Source organism: Hyaena hyaena, unplaced genomic scaffold (assembly GCF_003009895.1).
Source record: "Hyaena hyaena isolate Hyena2069 unplaced genomic scaffold, ASM300989v1 scaffold_770, whole genome shotgun sequence".
Lineage (NCBI taxonomy): Eukaryota > Metazoa > Chordata > Mammalia > Carnivora > Hyaenidae > Hyaena > Hyaena hyaena.
Window position 1 is genome coordinate 269486 of NW_024081405.1, and position 21177 is coordinate 290662.

Genomic DNA, 21177 nt, shown 5'->3' on the forward strand with positions numbered 1-21177 from the left:
TTGTTTCACAGCATGGGACAAAAGAATCCAATTCTTCCTTCCATTTTCAACCGATCATTTTTAGCCTCACCTATATCCCTGCTTTCAGAGCTGAGGTGATGTGATACGGACTGGCTAGCTCTTGGTTTGTGGTAATGCAAGGATAAACAAGCTTAGGTTTTTGCATTCTGCTAGGACACTTAGAGTTGTCTGTCTGCTTCTCAGCTTCTAAGAGTTAAGCTGCTGCTGATGTCTTGTCTACTGTGGTTTGCTGCCCCCTTATCTTGTTCTTGTGGGTACGAGGCTTTTCTTTACTGTTATTTTAGTGGGGTTTGGGGGTGAATATACCAATGTTTAGCTATAAGTCAATTCTGCAGTTTTAAGGTCTCTCTCTCCAAGGTTAATCCAAACCAATCTCTCCTTCCACCAACTCTTATACATGGTAATATCACTTTTGGGGCCCTCATCACACAGCCTCCCACTAGAAGTTAAGATCTTTTGAGATCAAGGTCCAGATTTCATTCATCTCTGTACTTCCACCACCTGGAAGAGGGCCTAGCACATAGTGTATATGCATTAATGTTGCTGACCTGAACTGTTTCAATGAATGTTGTAGAGCTGCTTAGGAAAATAATTTATGATCCCGACAAAATAATCACTTTGAAGATAAGTCCATATGTCCATTGATTTTGGTGACCCTCATAATAACAAGTACAGTGCATGTTAATAGGGAGTCAATAAGTGTTTGTTGAGCAAAGAGTGCATTTTAGAGGGAGTAACTCTTCTTGAGAACCCATCACATTTAGTAAAATCACACATTTTATAAAACAGTTCATAGTCCTTTTCAAGAATCTCATCCTGATTAATTCGGTTGTTGACTCACTCATTTCAACAATAGCACAAAGACGACAGCACTAGAAATCTAAAAACAACAATGTGTACTATATATATTCAAAGAGTAACCTAAATCTTCAAAAATGAGAAGATATATATTTGAAATATAGAGGGAAGAAAAATAATAATAAAATTACCTTCTCTGTCTTTCTTTTTTAATCTTTTTCTCCTCCTATCTATAGTTGCCACTTCAGACTTCAAAGACATGTAATATTTTCTGATTTCCTGTAATTTTTCTTGGAGAAAAGAGATTCTCTCTGTACTGTTCATATTATCTAATTCATCTAAAAGGAGAAAAAAGGTTAATTTGGTTTAAAAAAATTATTTGAGAAAAGAAGATGGCAGTTCTGTCAAATATCCAACTTATAAATCATGAAAAGCTTTAATTTATTCAAACTTTCCATATTAATGACTAAGTAAGACTCTATAAACAGGCATGACATTAATTACCTATGAATAACATTTCTGTATATAGCCCAGATTTTCTGTACTAAATCTGTATTAACTTAATTATGTATTACTTAAATGATAAGAAAACCACAAGAAAACATCAGCACACAGCAACCCTGATCTATAACTGTAGTTATTTATCTAAATTGTTTCTGTGTATAGATGATGCTTTCATTTATTGGTTACTTCCAATTACCAGTACTAGAAAGGGTATTTCAATTTCAATGATATATATAAATCACACATCTTATTTTGTAACTAACAATCTTTCTCTAACATCAGGTTCATATTATGAAAAGATAGATTTATATATAAGTGATGATTACTGATAAGACATTTGGAAACCTACATAAATGAATTTGGTAATAATTCGTTCTCATTTTGACATGTTAAGATAAATACCACTTTACAATATACATTCAGGTTTTCTAAAGCTCCTTACTGAGTTGAAAGCTCCATTTATATGTTCTAGGGGATGAATTTGGATGTTTTTCCCTGTGTTTATCTTTTTCTCCATCTTTGATGTGAGGGGAAATCCTTGCAGGAGATCGTGCAAGCTTCTGTGGCTTAGATACACTAAGATGCTTTACTGGTGTACATTTACTTGAATTGTCCAGGACAGGAAGATCTTCACTATCACTGCTTTGTCCTATAATAAGAAAAAATTGATTCAGAGATATATATTTTATATAAATATATTTTATCTGTTTTATAAATGATAAAAATCTCAAATATCAAAATGCAGCAGACCCAGCAATTACATTTTTTGATATCCTACAGAAATAAGTGTACAAATGAACAAATTTCTTAATAGCAAAGAAATGGAAATCTAAATGCCCACCAGTAAGAAAATGGTTAAAAAAATTATATACAGTTGATCACTGAACAATGTTGGGGTTAGGGGCACCGACCCCCATGCATTCAAAATCTACACTGATTTTTGACTCCTCCGAAACTTATTTACTAATAGCATACTGTTGACTGGAAGCCTTACTGATAACTTAAAGTTGAGTAACACACATTGTGTATGTTATATACAACATTATATATTGTACTCTTATAACAAAGCTACAGAAAAAAATGTTAGAAAATCATAAGGAAAATACATTTACAGTACTGTAAAAAAAATCTGTTTTTAAGTAGATTTGCACAATTTAAACTTGTGTTGTTCAAAGGTCAAATATACTGAGTACTTTGCTAAAGTTGTTAAAAAGAATGAGCTAAAGTTTATAAGAAAAAAATGGCAAAATATCCTATATGTATTATTAAATGAAAAATCAAAGTTATAAAACAATATGTATAGTATTGCCCCATTTATATTTAAAACCAAAAACCCAAACTGCATAATTGAAGAAGCCCAAAAAAATCTTGATGTATACACATCCTTTAACATATATATGATAAAATGTAAGCAGAAAATTGTTTGCAATTCTATCCCTCCTCACCAAATTTGTACTTAGAGATGTTTCTGCTCTTCACTTGATAATAAATTAGAATTCTCTCAGTTCCACTTTTTTTCCCCCCAATCTCCTATATCGTACTTCCACCCTACTCTCTCAAAAGCCAAACTTGCCTTCTACTGAGAAGGCAAAGTTGATGGTTACCCACTCAATTTCCCAACCTCTCCTCTACCTATATCTTTTTAGGGGCTCAAAAAGAAGAGAGTGTTTCTTTTTTTTTTTTTTTTTTTTTAATGTTTTTTTTTATTTATTTCTAGGGGAGAGGGGGAGACAGCCTGGGCAGGGGAGGGGCAGAGAGAGAGGGAGTCACAGACTGAAACAGGCTTCAGGCTCTGAGCTGCCAGTCAGCACAGAGCCCGATGCGGGGCTCGAACCCACGAACCGCGAGATCATGACCTAAGCGAAAGTCGGACGCTTAACCAACTAAGCCACCCAGGCGCCCCAAGAAGAGAGTGTTTCTGAAGACTAACCTCTTCAACTATACTCTTAAAACCATTTGCTCCCAGCTCCCCTGGAATATCCATCTTCTTTTATCTCCAACTGCTTTTCCCAGAGTCTACCAACATGCTTCTTGAGATCCTTCACACAACCATCCTTTAAAAACAGACTCTTCAAGGCTCCACACCCATTTTTCCCTAATATTGGGTACTTCTAACTCAACATTCCCTGAATTACTCTCCCAACAACCTGCTGCTATTTTTTTTAATGTTTCATTTACTTCGGGGGGGGGAGTGGGGGGGAGAGAGAGAGAGAGAGAGTGACAGCATGAGCAGGGGATGGTCAGATTGAGAGGGAGACACAAAATCTGAAGCAAGCTCCAGGCTCTGAGCTAGCTGTCAGCACAAAGCCCAACGCAGGGCTCGAACCCACGAACCATGAGATTATGACCTGAGCCAAAGTCAGACGCTTAACCGACTGAGCCACCTGGGCGCCCCAACAAACTGCTGCTATTGCTGTATCCCATATGTCCATTAATCAGTCCTTCATTGACTGAGTCCTAATGATTTCACTTCCCATCTCTTTAGTTCATTTCTTCTTGCCAAAGATTAAGCCAAATATTCTCTCCCAAAAGTAAAACTGATGATCTCCTTTCTTCTTTTTTAATCTTTTTCCCTTTTTATTTTAGACAGTCTTCAAACTTAGAAAAAAAGCTGTAAGAATGGTTACCAAAAAATGTTCATCTGACCCACTTGAAGGTTAAGTTGGCCTGCCACACTTGAGTACTTTGGTTGTTTTATTTCTTACAAACAAGAACATTCTCCTTGTGTTAGTTATCTGCACCTGCCCCCCAACTTAGTTTATATGTCACAGTTTCTTGAGTGTTGGAATCTGGGAGCAGCTTGGTTGTGTGATCTGGCGCAGGTCATTCTTGCGGTGTTGCAGTCAAGCTTTTAGCTGAGGCTGTGGTCTCTGTAGACTTGACTGGAGCTGAAGGATATGCTACCAAGATGGTTCACTCACATGGCCCCTGGCAGGCCTCTGTTCTTTGCCAGCTGTTGGAAGGATGAGCTCAGTTCCTCACCATGTGGACTTCTCTGTACCTGCTGTGTCGTCATGACTAGGCGGCCAACTTTCCCCAGAGCAAGTAATCCAAGGAGGGCAAGGAGCAATCTGCAGTGTCTTTAATGACCTATTCTCTGAAGTCATACTCTATCACTTCATTTGTTAGAAGTGAGTCACTAAATTCATCCCACATGCAAGGGAAGGGAATTAGGCTTTCCCTGTTGAAAAGGAGAGTTTCAGCAAATTTGTACATGTTTTTAAAACCACCACACTCTTAAGAACCATCGTACAACCATCAAGATCATAAAATGAACACAAATCTATTATTTTCAAATCCCATACAAGTTTCTCTACTTGACCCGGTAATGTCTTTTGTAGCAATAGGATCCAGGTGAGAATCCTATGCTGCATTTAATTGTCATGTCTCCTAAGTCTCCTTTCATCTGGAACAGTTCCTCTTTCTTTGACTTTCATGACCTTGACAATTTCTTAAATTACTGACTGGTTATTTTATAGAATACCCTTCAGTTTGAATCTGTTGATGATTACATTCAGATTAGGCATCTTTGACAGGAATGTCACAGAGGTGCTGCTGTGTTCTTCTTGTATCCTGCCAGGTAGTACATGATTTCCTCTTGTCCCATTACTGGTGGGGTTCACTTTATGTGACAGATGTGGTATCTGCCAGGCACAATGGTGTTATTCAGTTGCCCTTGGTAATTCCTGCTGCCTCTCTATTTTCATTTCCCATTGCATTTTCTTTCTGCTCTACATCTGTTATTGTCCAGCCACTAGCCACATGTGGTTAACGGTTCAAAAATTTTCCTCTGAAATGCCTTTGATCTTCTATAAATTACATGCTCCTTCTGTGGAATATGTATCTACTGTAACCTGGAATTTTCCTTTCAGACTTGTATGAAGGCATATATTAGAGATAAAACTTTAATTTGTCAAAATCAACCATGTTTATTTCTATTATATTCTATGACTTAGTTTTTATTTCTTATGGTACAGAAGTCTTTCTGATGTAATCTATTCTATCCATACCGATTTGCTAATTTCTTCATTTACCTCCATATGTATTTTATTATCCCCAATTTCAAAAATACCATGATACTATTTAGAAATCAGCTTTTCTAGATTAAATGAAACCATTCCATTCAGAAATGTAAACTTAATCTGTTTTTACCACTAGAGCAAATACTACTTTTCTGTTATTCAAGATCCTCAAATACATTCCTCAATATTAAACTGCTTTACATAAGAAATACAAATGAAGTAACCATAACAGCTATTCCATCTCCAAATAAAATTGATAAGCCCCTTCAGATCAAAAACCAATGGGAAAATTGCTATTTTCAGAACATAATCAACCAAATTTATTTTTAAATTGACACAGATGATCAAACCAACAAAATACTGAAAATATTAACACTGCACTAAAGCCAGCATTTGAAAGCACCAACCTGTTCCATTCTTTTCACTTTTGGCTACAGCACTTGTTCGTTTTGGGGTACGCTTTTGCTTTTTTGCCAATAATCCACTATTTCCATCATTTGGCCTTTTCTGACCTGAAATAAGGGGGAAGAGACAACTTGAAAAATACATATATTTTGGATACCATTCGTTTATTGTAAGAGAGAGACCTGGAAATCATTTACATGATGACAGATTTCAGTTGAATGGGTAGCTTCACATGATGCCATTTCAATAATTTATTTCAATCTGCATATTTTCTGAGACCGTCACTATCTCTAAATAAGAAAAATAATCCTCGTCTCTAGACCAACGCTAGTGCCTCCATATTTTGAGAGAAGAACTTTACCTCCACCCTTCCCTTTAGAGCCCAATCCAACTGTGGCTTGCAATACTTTTCCTGGAGATTTTTCTGGAAGCATAATGCCTCCATTAGTTAGTTTTGGCTGCACTCCTTTCAACTAAAACTCGGTTAAAAGGGGAAGAAATTTTCTAAATGCCTGTGCTGCCATGACCCTGGCCGCCGCAGCTGCTCCTCCGCGCTTGAGCCACCATGAAAGCAGCTGTATTATTCACTTGTCTACTTCACATGAATTTCTCAATATACATTTTTTTAAAAGTCATGGGAAGGGAAAGTGGGGACATACAAAGGAAAGGATGAATTGGAGGGAGGGAACTTTATAGATCAAGAGTTCCTAAAACTCTTAACTTACTAATTTGGGGGCTAAACATGAAGGCTGGTGTTCTCCCTAGAAAGTTCTTACCTTTCTCTCTGTTTTCTCTTTCTTGAACAATTATACTACAGGTACCAGAGGCAACACTGGCTTCAAATCCATTTGCTGATTCCCTCTCACAGAGACCTTCTTGAGATTCTTCAGCAATGCTGTCAACTTCAATGGTTATGTCACTCTCACTTTTTATACTTCGGGACTCATCTTGACTGAGAGTAAGTGGTGAAGCTACTGAAAAGTTATGCTGTACAACAGGAGGTAGGGCAGGTGGAATAGAAACAAGAGAGTTAGACTCAGAGCTTTCAACTACTACATCTTCAATACTGGTCTTATCCTTCTCATCCAGATCATCCAAGTCTACTTCATGGCAAACCAAGGTCTCAGGCCCAATCAGAGGCATTGCATCCTCTTCTTCTTTTAGTGGAGTATTTACAGTTTCTTCGGCTGGATTGTCAAGTTTTTCACTAGTCAGTTCTTGAATGCGTTGGTTGGACTCTGCAATTAATGATGGCATTTCTTCATTTTCTACTTCAAACTGTTGTTCAAAATTTAAGTTTTTCATTCCCTCAGATGTAGCACAGTCACTGGCCTTTTCTTGAGATATGCTGTTTGTCATTTCCATTCCATTCTCAATTCTTGTTTTCTTCTCTGGTGATGATTGTCCCAGTATTTTCCGTTTCAACTTTTTTTCTTTTGCACATTGGTCAATTTCATCTTCAGCAGTAGAGGAAAAATTTTTGCTTTCTAATGAAGAAAATTCTAGACTCTGAGCTTCTATATGAGATTCACTTCCTGCTTCATCTTGGCTAAATGATGAAATCTTTATAATTTCCAAAGAAAGATCTTTTGTCTTGCTTCGTCTTCCCTTTCCTTTAGGAGATTTTTCAGCCTCTTTCTTAACTTCTTCTACTTGTTCCACTTTATTTCCAAAAATCTGTACTATTTGTTCATTCTCCCCAACTTCTAACTTCAGTGTTTCTAAAGGCTGCATTTGTGTCCTTTCATTTTCTTTTAATATATGTGCAGCAATCTTTGGATTTTCTTCATCTAGTTTATCATCATTTAAGTTTTCATTTTTTTCTAGTTCTTTAATATCAGGAGAAAGTTCTTCATTCATCAGATTCTTCTCTAAAAGGTCTTCTGTTTCACTATCAGATGAGCAAGAGTCTGCAAGAGGAAATATTATTATATTACAAAGGTTTCTGTCTTAATTACCAATGTAATTTTAGAATAAAATTTCTACCAAACACTCTGAATCATATGCCGCTGAATACTTCTCTGTAGAAATTTCTGATAAATCATACATTTGTGCCCAAAAATGGGAGGGGGTGGTAAACTGCAAAGTTAACTCCATGTAAAAATACAATGACAATATTAGTATCTCAAGTGTATAAAAGAGCTCTTTTGCATCTTCACTAGTATCATGTTTAGTCTATGATAACCCTCAGAAAAAGCAAAGAACTAGAACTGAGATATTAAGTTAATATATTAAGTGGTTTGATCTGAGGCCTAATAGGTACTGATTAATAAATGTGATGAGCATTCTGTGTCCCTAGAAAGGAACATGATATTCTATTTAAAATAATTCTGAATAGATGTGCAAAATGAGCAGCTTGAATTCCCAAAAGTTTAAATATTCTTCTGATTAAAAGACACAAAAGTATAGGCAAGCTACCTTCTAGCAAAATAACTCATTCTCTTTAAGTTAGAGAGTTCTTAAAATAATAAAGTAGGGTTATGAGACTGTACAGGAGCTGTAAAATATAAAAATTCTGCCCACATGGTACTCCTATTGTAAAGAAGTTCAAAAAGGCAAACTTAAATGGACACCCTTCATTTTGTGGACATCTTGCATTTGTGTATTATGACAGCCTTCCAGTAGATGGCAGTGATGAGGACAGAGCAAGCCCTTTTCTAATTTATACACAAACACCATATGGACAAATGAATGGCAGTTCTGTAGTTCAGAATAGCTTTTTTCTTGAAGGGAGGAAAAAGTTTTTATGAGACAACTACATAACATTTTAAATTACATGGAAAAGCATACAAAGGTAGGTGAGAAAAAAGTTAAAAGCAAAATAAAGTATGTTCACCTATACTCATCATAAAAAATGCCTCTACCCCATTAGTTTGTGCGCTTTGAACACCCTGTTCTCAGCTTTGTTGAAACCTCCTACGTGAACAGCACTGAATTGTAGGAGACACTGGTGCATACTCTGAAGGACAGTGCAATGCACAGCAGGGTGCATGACTTGTCAACCATCTTCTTTCAAAACAGAATACTCCTACAATACTGACACGAAAAGTATTCCAATTAAAGTAAGCCATCACTCAATTTTAAGTAAACATGATAGACTAAAATGTTTTCTTCAAATCAAGTTTTGTAGTTTAGATTATATGAAATTAAAAATGTTAGATGACTTTCTATGAATCTCTCACACAAGTGAAGTTTTATTATGTATGATTTTTTTAAAAAAATCAACGATCCTCAAAATTAGCACCTTCCATTCCATTTGACAGAGGTGAGCTGTCTGGCATATTGCTGCGAGCACTTCTGGTACCTGATTTTCCTTCACTGTTTGGAGTCTTAGACAAACCATATGGCATGTTTGATGAAAGGGTAGATTTTAAAGGAGGTCTTCCTCGTTTTGACTTCTGCCGCTCCTCATCCCTCTTTTCATCCTTTTCACTGTCTTCTTTATTCTGGGTAACAGCAACAAAATGTATGAGAAGAGCCAATGCCTTAAAAAATGAACATTCTACTTCTTCAAGGAAAACAATAACTCAAAAAAGGTTATATATTTTATATGTCAACTCTTAGTTTGTGCTTACAGAAAAACTACACACAAGTAGTTTTCTAACATAGTTGTCCTTATGTGAATAAGACTGTCTACAGTTTCTAATATGCAATCACCCTGTGAAGGCCAGAGTCCGTGCATTAGAGAGCTGAACAACTACTCAGCACCCCTCCTTGTTCATTACTATTCCCTGAGGACAAGAAAGAGATCTACCATCAAACAGACAAAACATTAGGTGAATCTCTACAGCAGAGGCTGAAAACTGAAGGCAGGGAAGGGAGTACAACTAGCCAGCTGGTATGTGTTTTAAAATCTAGTATTAGCTTTCAAGACAGTTGCCTTTTAAAAAAATCCTAAAATCTGACAACCCTGAGTCTGTATCCCACAAGTGTGGTAAGTTCCATTCTCTCTTCATGAGGAATGTGTCCTCTTTTTTGTCACCGTCAGTCCTGCTTTACTCTTTTACCACAGAGCCCCTATTGAGTTTGAAGCCTATCTCCTAGGGGCGGGGTCCCTGGTTTTTATCCGTCCTGAAACAATGTGCTAATTTGTTTACATTTTTTACTTTTTAGCTTCTGGGTTATCAGAAAATCACAATTACCTTAAAAGAATCAAGATAAAAAAAAAAGAATAGAGATGATTATTTCAATGAGAAAACAAGTTTTATAAAATATAGTATAAATAATACCTATACTAATCATAAAGGATATGACTCTATATACATACTTTTGCTTTTTTCTTCTGTTTTTTCTTTGGTCCACCTTTGTCCAAAGGCCAGATTATCCTGTCAGCCTTCACCCATTCATCATACCTTAAAACAAAGAAAAAATTAAAACTTCACAATAATACCTTATTTGAAATGTATGCACCAAGTAAAAAAACAGTGACTTTGGTTACTGTTGGCAGAAACAGCAAGAGCACAGGGGCTGGCGTGTTGGTAACATGTGCCAGCCTGTATTAGTTGTTTTGTATACCTGCTACCACCAGGACAGGGTAAGAGAATTTCTCAGGGTAAATGAGCTGAGAGGAAGAGTTGGGCAGGCAAAATCTATTCAGATTCAAGACTGTTTAAATTGCTTTTATTTTCTACACTGAGCTTTTGTTTCCCACAGATCTGAGTTTAATGAAATAAGCTGATGTTACACTGGCATTCATTCTATTGATCAAATAATGCAAAGATAAGTCAGGTAAATTAATATTTGTAATAGGATCAGTTCTAGGTTTATTTATGAAGTCCTTTTCAGCTCTCTCTCTTCCTCCCAGAACTCTACAGCTGCTAATAGTTCTAATAAAATTTTATTCTGAACTCTGTTACCTCTAAGACTGAAAATTTCTAGAGGTCTTTCATTTCTTATTAAAAATTTTTTAAATGTTTATTTTTGAGAGAGAGAGACAGAGCATGAGCAGGGGAAGGGCAAAAAGAGAGGGAGACACAGAATCCAAAGCAGGCTCCATGCTCTGAGCTGTCAGCACAGAGCATGATAGGGGGCTCGAACTCATGAGCTGTGAGATCATGACCTGAGCTGAAGTCAGACACTCGACCAACTGAGCCACCCAGGTGCCCTGAGATCTTTCATTTCCTTTACATTTTAATTTTGTTTAGCTCAAATTGAAAACTCCTCATTTCCCTTATACATTCTTCCAAAATACTATCATCACTTTTAAATTTCAACATAGTCCACATTACTGATCAGGACAAATAAGAAATTAAACTTTCTAGAACTAAACATTATGTAAGTATATAGGTATTTATAGAGCTCAATCAAAATCTAAAATCTGAACACTTAAGCAAAAATCACTACAGGCAGTCAGTCCTTACTTTGAACTGCGCCATGTTAATGAAAACCAAACCCTCGCTTTGTAACCTAGTTACCAGGGAGTCGTGCAAAGGAAGGACATAGTTCCAATATCCACATTTCAGCTGACACAGGACTGTGACTACCTATACTGTGGTTTGAAAACTATCTCCTCCTGGACTAACCCAATATGTTCATTTTACCAGGCTTTTAAGTATCTTTATATTCTTTATTTCATAATAATCACTCATTTGGACATTTACTGAGGGCCTACTACACTGTGTGAGAATATAGTGTACACTGTAGAAAGTAATAGAGAAGAAGAAGACCCTTCTTTCATGCAACGTGTAGTCTAGTATGACAGACAGACATACAGTAAAATCAAGGACAGTCTATGAAATGCAGTAAGAGGGTTATTTATGTTTCTGGTCCAAGGCACAAAGGAGTAACTGCCCAATTTCAAAATACTACAGGACATATCAGACAACTAAAAATCACAGGTCTGATTTTAAATAGACCTGGTCCAGGCCACATGGCTTGGTCACCACAGTATGTCATGTAGGTACTCCAGGATTAATATTGCCAACCAAGGGTGGTCCCAGAATCTCTCAGCTACAGACCAGGACTCCCCTCACAGTCGCACATGCTCCCCTGCTTTAGAAACCCAACTAGATTCTCTAGGCACTACCGTAGCTCTGTTTCAATAAGCAGACCACAATTATTCTAGCTTTTAGGGGTATGGAAGGACAATGAAAAGCCACGAACCATATAAGTAACCAGTTAGGTAACTAGTTGGGAAGGTAACCAGCAAGAAGAACGAGAGCATATAATAAAATGACTGTTGGGGCGCCTGGATGGCTCAGTCGGTTAAGCGTCTGACTTCAGCTCAGCTCATGATCTCATGGTTCATGAGTTTGAGCCCTGCGACAGCTCAGAGCCTGGAGCCTGCTTCGGACTCTGCGTCTCCCTCTGTCTCTGACCCTCCCCTGCTCAGTCTCACTCTGTTTCTCAAAAATGAATAAACGTGAAAAAAATAAAATAAAATGACTCAAGAAAAGTCATAAGTAAAACATTAAAAAGATGAGAGTGGGGCTCCCGGGTGGCTCAGTCGGTTAAGTGTCTGACTTTGGCTCAGGTCATATCTCACGGTGAGTTCAAGCCCTGCATCGTGCTGACAGCTCAGACCCTGGAACCTGTTTCAGATTCTGTGTCTCCCTCTCTCTCTGCTCCTCCCTCACACATGCTCTCTCTCTCTCTCAAAAACAAACGTTAAGAAAAAATTTTAGGGGCACCTGGGTGGCTCAGTCGGTTGGGCAACCAACTTCACTCAAGTCATGATCTCACAGACTGTGATTTCAAGCCCCACATCAGGCTGAGAGCCTGCTTCAGAGTCTGTCTCCCTCTCTCTCTGCCCCTTCCCCACTCACATTCTCTCTCTCTCTCAAAAATAAATATTAAAAATTTTAATTTTTTAGTAAAAAAAAAAAAAAAGATGAGCATGAAGAATAGGAAGGGGACATTCTAGAAAGATAAGCAGACCCACACAGGGGGTAAGTAGGAGTGGACAGCTGGAACTGAATGGAAGCAAGGAAAAATCAAAGGCTCTAAGTGCTGCAAGTACAAAGACAATGACTCAGAGCTGACAAGATAGTATCCTGCTCCCCGAATGCAATATGTACGTACAAAACAACAGATCTCTGAGATGGACTAAAGAGTCTGCATAGAACTCGTAAATCATGTTGTGTACCTGAAACTAACAGGACGTTGTATGTCAATGGTAAACACTGAATAATAAGCAATTTTTTAAAAATTAAAGTTTGTGGGGCACCTGGGTGGCTCAGTTAAACATTCAACTCTTGGTTTCGGAGCAGGTCATGCTCTCTTGGTTCATGGTTTCTTTTTTTTTAATTAATTAATTTATTTTCCATTTGTTTATTTTTGAGAGACAGAGACAGAGCATGAGCAGAGGAGGGGCAGAGAGAGGAGACACAGAATCCAAAGCAGGCTTCAGGCTCTGAGCAAGCTGTCAGTACAGAGCCCAATGCAGGGCTCGAACCCACGAACTGTGAGATCATGACCTGAGCCGAAGTAGGACACTTAACCGACTGAGCTACCCAGGCACCCCATTGGTTCATGGTTTTGAGCCCAGCGTCAGGGTCCAAGCTGACAGTGCAGAGCCTGCTAAAGTTTCTCTCTCCCTCTGCCTCTCTCCTGCTTGTGTTCATGCGCTCTCTTGCTCTTTCTCTCTCTCAAAAAAAGTTTCTTTCTAGTGTTGGCAGAAGTGTGAAGAGCACAGGGACTGGTCTGAGAAATTTTTAAGTTTTATATGCTATTCATTAAACCCATACTTTTTTTTTTTTAGTTATTTGACGGGGGGGCATGCACATTGGGAAGGGACAGAGACGGGGAGAGAGATAAAATCCCAAGCAGGTTCCATGCCCAGCACAGAGCCTGACATGGAGCTTGATCCCACGATCATGGGATGATGACCTGAGTCTAAATCAAGATTCGTACACTTAAGTGACTGAGCCACCCAGGCACACCTAAACCCATATTCTTAAAATGATGCAAAATGAAAGAAACCTAACTCTCACTCGTTAAAGAAAAGAGTGAACATTTATTGAGTACTTACTGCATGCCAGGCACTGTTCTAAGCACTCTGTATGTTAATACAAGTTTTAAGCACTATTTCTCACAACATCTCTATCAAGCAGGCACATAATTTACCCAATTTAGAGGTGAGGGAATTGACGCATAACAGAGTACACTTCTAGGACATAAGGAAACCTTGAAGCACTCTGGCTCCAAGCAAATACAGGGCAAGCAGAGACATTAAACACAGAAGACTCTCCAAAGTAGAAAGAGAAAAGGAGTCCCTGGTCCTCAAGAACTGGCCTGGTCCTATCAGCTACAGAGCTGATGAGGACTCAAAGCTAGGGCCAGGTGTTCTCCTGTTGAACATCAACAGTGTCACAGAACAGCAACATCAGACAAGTCTGTTCCGTGACCATGACTGATCAAGACAAAAACAAGACCACTTCATAATAGTGTCTAAACACAGGAGAAAAAGGAACATCATCCGAGCCACAAAAATGACCAACATCCTTTTATCTTGAGTGACTAACCGCTGCTTCTTTATCAATTACAACACTAACCTCTGTCTTGTCTTTTCTTCTAGATAAGTTTTATTAAGATAACCAATCACACAATTATCACCATTTCTTGACCACATCCAATCTACAGCAAAACCCACTTCCTTAAACCCCCCCGAAAAGCATCTAACAAGCTCAAATCTGAGTCCTAACATTTTTAATTAATCAATTTAGAATTATAAAACTTGATACAAGCTTGACTTATTTTTATTTTTAAATTTTATTTATTTAACATTTATTCATTTTTGAGAGACAGAGACAGAGCCTGAGTCAGGGGAAGGGCAGAAAGAGAGGGAGATACAGAATCTGAAGCAGGCTCCAGGCTCTGAGCTGTAGGACATGGGGCTCCAACGCATGAGTCATGAGATCATGACCTGAGCCGAAGTTGGATGCTTAACTGACTGAGCCACCGAGACACCCCGATACAAGCTTGATTTCGAATAAATGTAACTGATAAACAAACCACTTGCACTGTTGGGAGCTGCAGGCCTGCCTCCCTGCCCATGTTCTGCAGGATGTTTCCACAAAATTCTGGGCTACTGCTGTTCCCAGAGGCGTGCCTTGGACTTTCATGAATTCATCTAACACTCTCTTGATGAGATGCCCATGGTACCACTTACTGTGTGTTCTCCCTCGCTGCAAATGACTAATAAACCCACCTTGTTCAAGTACACATAGGCTCTTGGGTGACCCTTGCCTGAAGTTCTGACACAGCAAGTAAAGCAGTGGGGATGTTAAAAGTCTTGGAAAGTAGATAAAAGGTGTGCTTTGTAGCCATTTGTTTTATATATGCCATTTGCTTTAGTTCTTCACAACATTAAACTGATCGTTTTGAACAATGGAAGAAATTTCAGTAGTAAGAAAATAGGTTTCCTGCTTACCTGACATTCCATCCATAGTAATGTACCAAGTATAAAACTTCCCCATCATCAATTTCAGTGCTTTTAATACTAGCTTCATAGATCTTCTGTGTTTTCCCTCGGCCATATTTTACTTTCACTTTGGTTCCTGTTAGGCAGGGTTCCATGTCTTCCTCATCTTCCTCCCCTTCAGAGTCACATTTGCTTTCCGTTTCTTCCCTGCAGCAAGTTATAACATTGATAATGCTACTAATAATTTAATGGAGAACAAACCAATATATGCTAAAAGAATTCAACATGTAGAATAGTTAAAACCTAAGTATTACCTTAATAGCATGTCAGTGGAGGAGGAGAAGAAGGAGGAGAAGGAGAAGATTTTTATGGACTACCTACCAAGGAATTCATTTATTATGTAAAGGTGCACTGTACCACAAGTAAATCCATACTTCTTAAAGGCCAATCACTAATCACAGTTGATGATGTAGTCAAATTAATCAGTTTGATAAAACAAAGTAAGATCCATATGCTTTGTAAAAGTCTTCAGGATTCATAATCAAGTGCCACCTTATATGAAAATTATCTAAAAATAGTTTTTTACTTTCTGCAACTAAATTGTCATGAATCTACTTTACTACCACTCTGCTCAATTTAAAATGGTCTTTAGCATAACTGTTTTAGTGGGCAGAATAATGAACAAGGGCTATCTACCTCAGTAACTATATCTTTTAAACTAGGTTTCCCTACCTTAACAAAGGAACAATAGATATTTGAATATTAGGTCACTTGTTGAAACTGTGGGATAGCACTAGGAGAACAAAGCTTTTTGTATCGCATATTGATTTCTATTGTGTTTTTATTCCTCTCCCCATCAGCTTTTGTTTCAAATAATCAGGTATAAAAGAGACTGACCTAGGGAGGTCTGACAGTATTTCAGTATTTTTACAAACAAAATATTCTGTATTAGCCCTCCAGGGATTCAGAAGAGATCTGCACCACAGATCATCTTAGTGTCCTGAGTGGTAAATGCTTCCGAGGAGGCACTGTACTCTAAGAAACGTAGGGCATTCATCTCGGAATCCCTAGGGGAACCGACAGGAAGAAGCTTTGACACCTCATTGGCCCCGGGAATGTTTTATGTCAAAGGACACCTTCCAAATTATAGCCTGATAAGGTTTTAAGAAGCTACTTAAAACAGAAATCTCTACAGATAAGAAATCTCCTGTTTCCATGATTCCTGTTATAGAATGAGAATACAGACTGTCTATGTATTCAATCTTTAATAAAAGGGAATATTGTTCTTCATGTTCAAGTCTGTGAAATTTTCTCTGAAACAAGTATTCCATTTACGTATCAACTCTAAAGGCTTTTAAAACCACATATTATATATATACATATATGCATTACATGTTGTCTGTATTGTGTATATATATATATATATATATACGTATTTTGATGTTTATTTTTAATAAAACTTCAAACTGTAATACAGTCCTACTTTAAATGGTTCACTTTTGCTTAAATCTGTTGTCCACATATTTGAAATACTGCACTCAAATCATTATATTCAGCTTCAATTATCTCCTCCCAGTTTTCCTAATCCTATTTCAATACAGAACTTACTTTATTCACTCATCTAATTCACATGTAATTGTGACAGCTCTTGTACTTATTTGGACTGAATCATAAAATCACCTCTCCCACTCACCAGTCATTCCTATTTTTACAAATATTTTCTCAATGGTTAATTTTCAGATGGGTGTCAGCCACTAGTTGGATGCAGCAGACTACGTTTTCCCAATTTTACTTAAATTCCTAGAAAACTTATCATCATATAATGTAATAATCAAAAAGTAACTATGGAGAAGAGCTTATGTTACAAGAACGTGTGTTATGCTGTTGTTGCTGAATTAAGGTTCATTTTTTAGTAGCATATAAAAATTAGTAAATCCATTTGACAACACAGAAATGGCCAACTAAACACAGTCGGACATTAATTTGCTCTACCTGGACTGCCTAATCTTTGGTAATATTTAAGTCAATTCAGTCCATACATGTATAATACATGGGAAAAAAATACCAACACTCAACAGCAAACAGAATGGACATTAAAAAACTGAAATTTATTGGTGTGATGTGGGGCAAGAATGTATTTTCCAAAGTAGAATCAGGGGTGCATGCCACTTAATCTAATACAATAACTTGAAAAGAAAAATGTCTTAGATAAAGCTAACACACAGAAACATCTGCTAGTACTGTGCACCCATGTGTTTGTTAGCTTTCCCACATTGTACCTTTTTTAAAATGGAATTTTTGCTGTCGCTGTTTCCTCTTGTCCACTTCCTCCATTTTTCTCCAGCTCCCTTCCCTGCTGTCAACTGCAGGACCTTTCTTTTGACTGGGTGGCGCAGCCTTCTTTGAGGCCACTGTTTAGGGCACAAGTGCTATTAAAATGGTGCGACCAGTATATTCTCCAATTCCGAAAGGCGATACACATCATCTTCACAATGTGTCTCACCTTCACTAGACAAGAGGAACGGAAGTCCCAATAAGAAAACATTCCCTCAAACCTGAATCTCTAAGCAGGATCAGAGCGCTGCTGTACCCCACACAGGTGCTTCTGGAGAACAAATATAAGATAATGTACCTCTCTTGGCTTTTTTCTTCCTCTTCATCTGAGTCTTTATCAGAATCCTCCAGCTTTTTAATTTTCTTCTCCTTTTGCTTTGGTGTATTTTTTCTCCCCAGCAGCAACTCGTTTTCTTTTCTCTCCACGGTTTCATAGTCCTCAACTACATCCTTATTTTCTGTATCGTTGTCTTTCAATTTGTCTTCTGTTTTCTCTTCTTCAATTTCCTTTTTAATAGAATTTGCATCTCGAGCTATTCTCCTTCGTCCCTGGTAGAAGAGGTAAAAGCTTTAAAATAGTTATCACTACAAATGGGGGGAAAAGGCAGAAAATGTTTCTTTTATGTAAAGTGTCACAGCAATGACTAGTCTTCTCTTGGACTTGAGACATGACAGTGACAGCCCATCAATTCCTGGGCACTTTCCTTTCAACCCATGTAAATGACTTAATTATGTCCACGTCTACTATGATCCTTGGCTACATACTACATAAGAAGTGAAAATTTCCTCCTTTGTTCACCACATTATTTTATCTCACTTTTGTATTTCTTGACTATAATAAAATTTTAATTGAAGTACAGCTGATATACATTAGATTAATTTCAGGTGTAAAACACAGTGAATTGACAATTATATACATTATGCAGTGCTCACCATGGTAAGTGTAGTCACCATCCGTCACCTGACAGTTATCACAATAGTACCGACTATATTCCTTATGCTGTACTTTTCATTCCTGTGACTTATTTTATAACTGCAAGTTTGTACCTCTGAGTCCCCTATTATTTAGCCCATCCGCCCACTCCCTCCCCTCTGGCAACCACTAGTTTATTCTCTGTATTCATGAGTCTGTTTCTTTTTTGCTTATTCTTTTTTCTTTTCGAGTTCTACCTGTAAGTGAAACCATATGGGATTTGTCTTTGTCAAGGCTTATTTCACTAAGCATACTTTATCCCACTTGCAATACTTCTTGACTATGATGAATGTTCTAAAATAATTAACTAAACATCAATGATACAGATTAATAATAGTAACTTAAAAAATAATCCAGCAAAAAAAGTTACGGACTCTTAAAGCTCTGTGGTCTCTAATTCCACCATTTTTAGGATAAAATTTACATTATCACTGTATTTCTGTGAGACTACGTTTTAAAAGGACTGAATTATATCAACAGCCAGCAACTGAGTGGATTTCTTTGGATGAGTATATGGAGAGCTCACTGGGCCAGCAGTAACTTGTCTACCCCAGAAGCTTTTACTACCCTCTTGCATGCTCAAATGACCATGAAACTGGTGAGCCACTTTATTCTCTCTGAAGTTCTCCTTCAAGTCCACCTTTACACGCTGGCAGAGTTCCTCTCTACTTGGAATAAAGTGAGGGTAGAAAAGGGACCGACAACTCAGAAAGCACTAGAAAACATTATCTCAGTATAATACGTTTTCCCTAGTTCCTAACTATGTGCTATTTAAACTTGGAAGTTAGAAAATAAGCTTATTTTTCTTATCACAAAGAACTAAAGGGTAAGTTCCATGAGGGCAAGGACTGTCTTATTCACTTCTCTATCCTATGCACATAGCAAGTGTTCTTTATTTTTTTAAGTACATTTTTACATAGTTTTATCTTTTATTTTTTTTACATTTAATTATTTTGAGACAGACAGAGACGGCATGAGCAGGAGACAGAAAACGAAGGAGAGAGAGAATCCCAAGCAGGTTCTGCACTGCCAGCACGGAGTCCAGCACAGGCTCGAACTCAGGAAATTGTGAGATCATGATCTGAGCTAAATCCAAGAGTCAAACACTTAACCATCTGGGCCACCCAGGCACCCCAACAGGTGTTCTTTAAATACTTGTAGGTAAATGAATGAAAGCACCTGTTACTACCCAGGCCCTAGGCACCCATTTATTTATTTTGAGAGAGAGAGAGCACACACATGAGCAGGAGGAGGAGCAGAGAGACAGAATCCCATGTAGGCTCTGCGCTGTCAACACAGAGCCCAACGAGGGGTTTGACCCCACCAATCATGAGATCACGACCTAAGCCAAAATCAAGAGTTGGACACTTAGCTATCTGAGTCACCCACGTGACTCTCTACATTCAGAAAAATAAGGAGGAATTTTTATAAGCATATTTATTACAGCACTTTTTGTAGTCATAAAATATTGGAGAAAATCTTAAGGTAAATTTATGGAGCATCCATCATATGCAGTACTCTGCAGATATTTTACATTAAGATGAGGGACATCTTTATGTAAGGTCTTTTTAAGTAAGTTTTTAAATACAACTTAAAAAAAAAAAGATGAGGAACATCTTTATGTAATGACAAGAAAGTATGTCCAAAATACATATAATGGGAGGTATTATTCAGTCTTAAAATGGAAGGGAATTGTGACACATACATGGATTTAACTTGCAAGACATTATACTGAGTGAAATAAGCCAGTCACAAAAGGACAAATACTGTATGATTCTACATATTATATGAAGTACCTACAGTAGTCAAATTCATAGACAGAAAGTAGAATGGTTGTTGCCACAAGCTGGGGAAAGAGGAATGGGAAGTTACTGTTTAATGACTAGTTTCAGTTTTGCAAAATGAAAAAGGTATTGGAGGTGGACGGTGGTGATAACTGCACAACATGTGAATGTAGTTGATGCCACTGAACTGTACACATAAAAGTGGTTGAGATGATAAACTATATATTATGTGTATTTACCACAATTTTTTCAAGTTAAAAAAATGAAAAAGAAATGAAACAAACCAATTTGAATGTTTCATGAAATTCACTAGAAGATTTCACTTACTGGATGATGGTCAAAATGGACATATTTTTAATGTTTATTTTTGAGAAAGAAAGCACGAGTAGGGAAGCGGCAGAGAGAGGGAGACAGAGGATCCAAAGCAGGTTCCAGGCTCCAGGTGACAGCAAAACCTGACGCAAGGTTCAAACTCATGAACCATGAGATCATGACGTGAGCTGAAGTTGGACACTTAACCAAATGAACCACCCAGGCACCCTGAAATGGACGGTTTTAAAAAATGGTTTCTGAGCAGCTAAAAGAGGTGATTTCATCTCCTCTTTCGTTAAATAGTATTTCATTGAAAAATAAGGTGTAAGGGGCGCCTGGGTGGCTTAGTCGGTTAAGCATCCGACTTTCGCTTAGGTCATGATCTCGCAGTTCGTGGGTTCGGGCCCCGCGTCGGGCTCTGTGCTGACTGCCAGCTCGGAGCCTGGAGCTTGTTTCAGTCTGTGACTCCCTCTCTCTCTGACCCTCACCTGCTCATGCTGTCTCTCTCTCTCCTAGAAATAAATAAAAAAAACATTTAAAAAAAAAAAAAAAAAGAAAAATAAGGTGTAATAGTAACTGAACTCTTTTAATAGTATGATAAATTTTTTTCTCCTAAAATTTAATCCTATGTAGACATCATTCAGCAATGATCAAAACAATGGA

At 37.7% G+C, this 21177-nt stretch overlaps 1 protein-coding gene and 1 pseudogene across 6 annotated transcripts in view; both read right to left on the reverse strand.

Moving 5' to 3' along the window:
• The window catches only part of ARID4A (AT-rich interaction domain 4A), a 67609-nt gene that overhangs the window by 4557 nt on the left and 41875 nt on the right, over positions 1 to 21177 (reverse strand). For 5 of the 6 annotated variants that reach the window (XM_039218667.1, XM_039218668.1, XM_039218670.1 and 2 more), the window contains exons 16-23: positions 17744 to 17994; positions 15121 to 15318; positions 10018 to 10102; positions 8995 to 9196; positions 6527 to 7660; positions 5753 to 5857; positions 1766 to 1972; positions 1011 to 1157 (exon numbers count right to left, since the gene is read on the reverse strand). In XM_039218667.1, the coding sequence (XP_039074598.1) occupies positions 1011 to 1157; positions 1766 to 1972; positions 5753 to 5857; positions 6527 to 7660; positions 8995 to 9196; positions 10018 to 10102; positions 15121 to 15318; positions 17744 to 17994 (2329 nt within the window). The remainder of the gene's footprint in view (positions 1 to 1010; positions 1158 to 1765; positions 1973 to 5752; positions 5858 to 6526; positions 7661 to 8994; positions 9197 to 10017; positions 10103 to 15120; positions 15319 to 17743; positions 17995 to 21177) is intronic. The other variant, XM_039218673.1, reaches the window with a different exon arrangement.
• Positions 6007 to 6274, reverse strand: LOC120221335 (annotated as a pseudogene).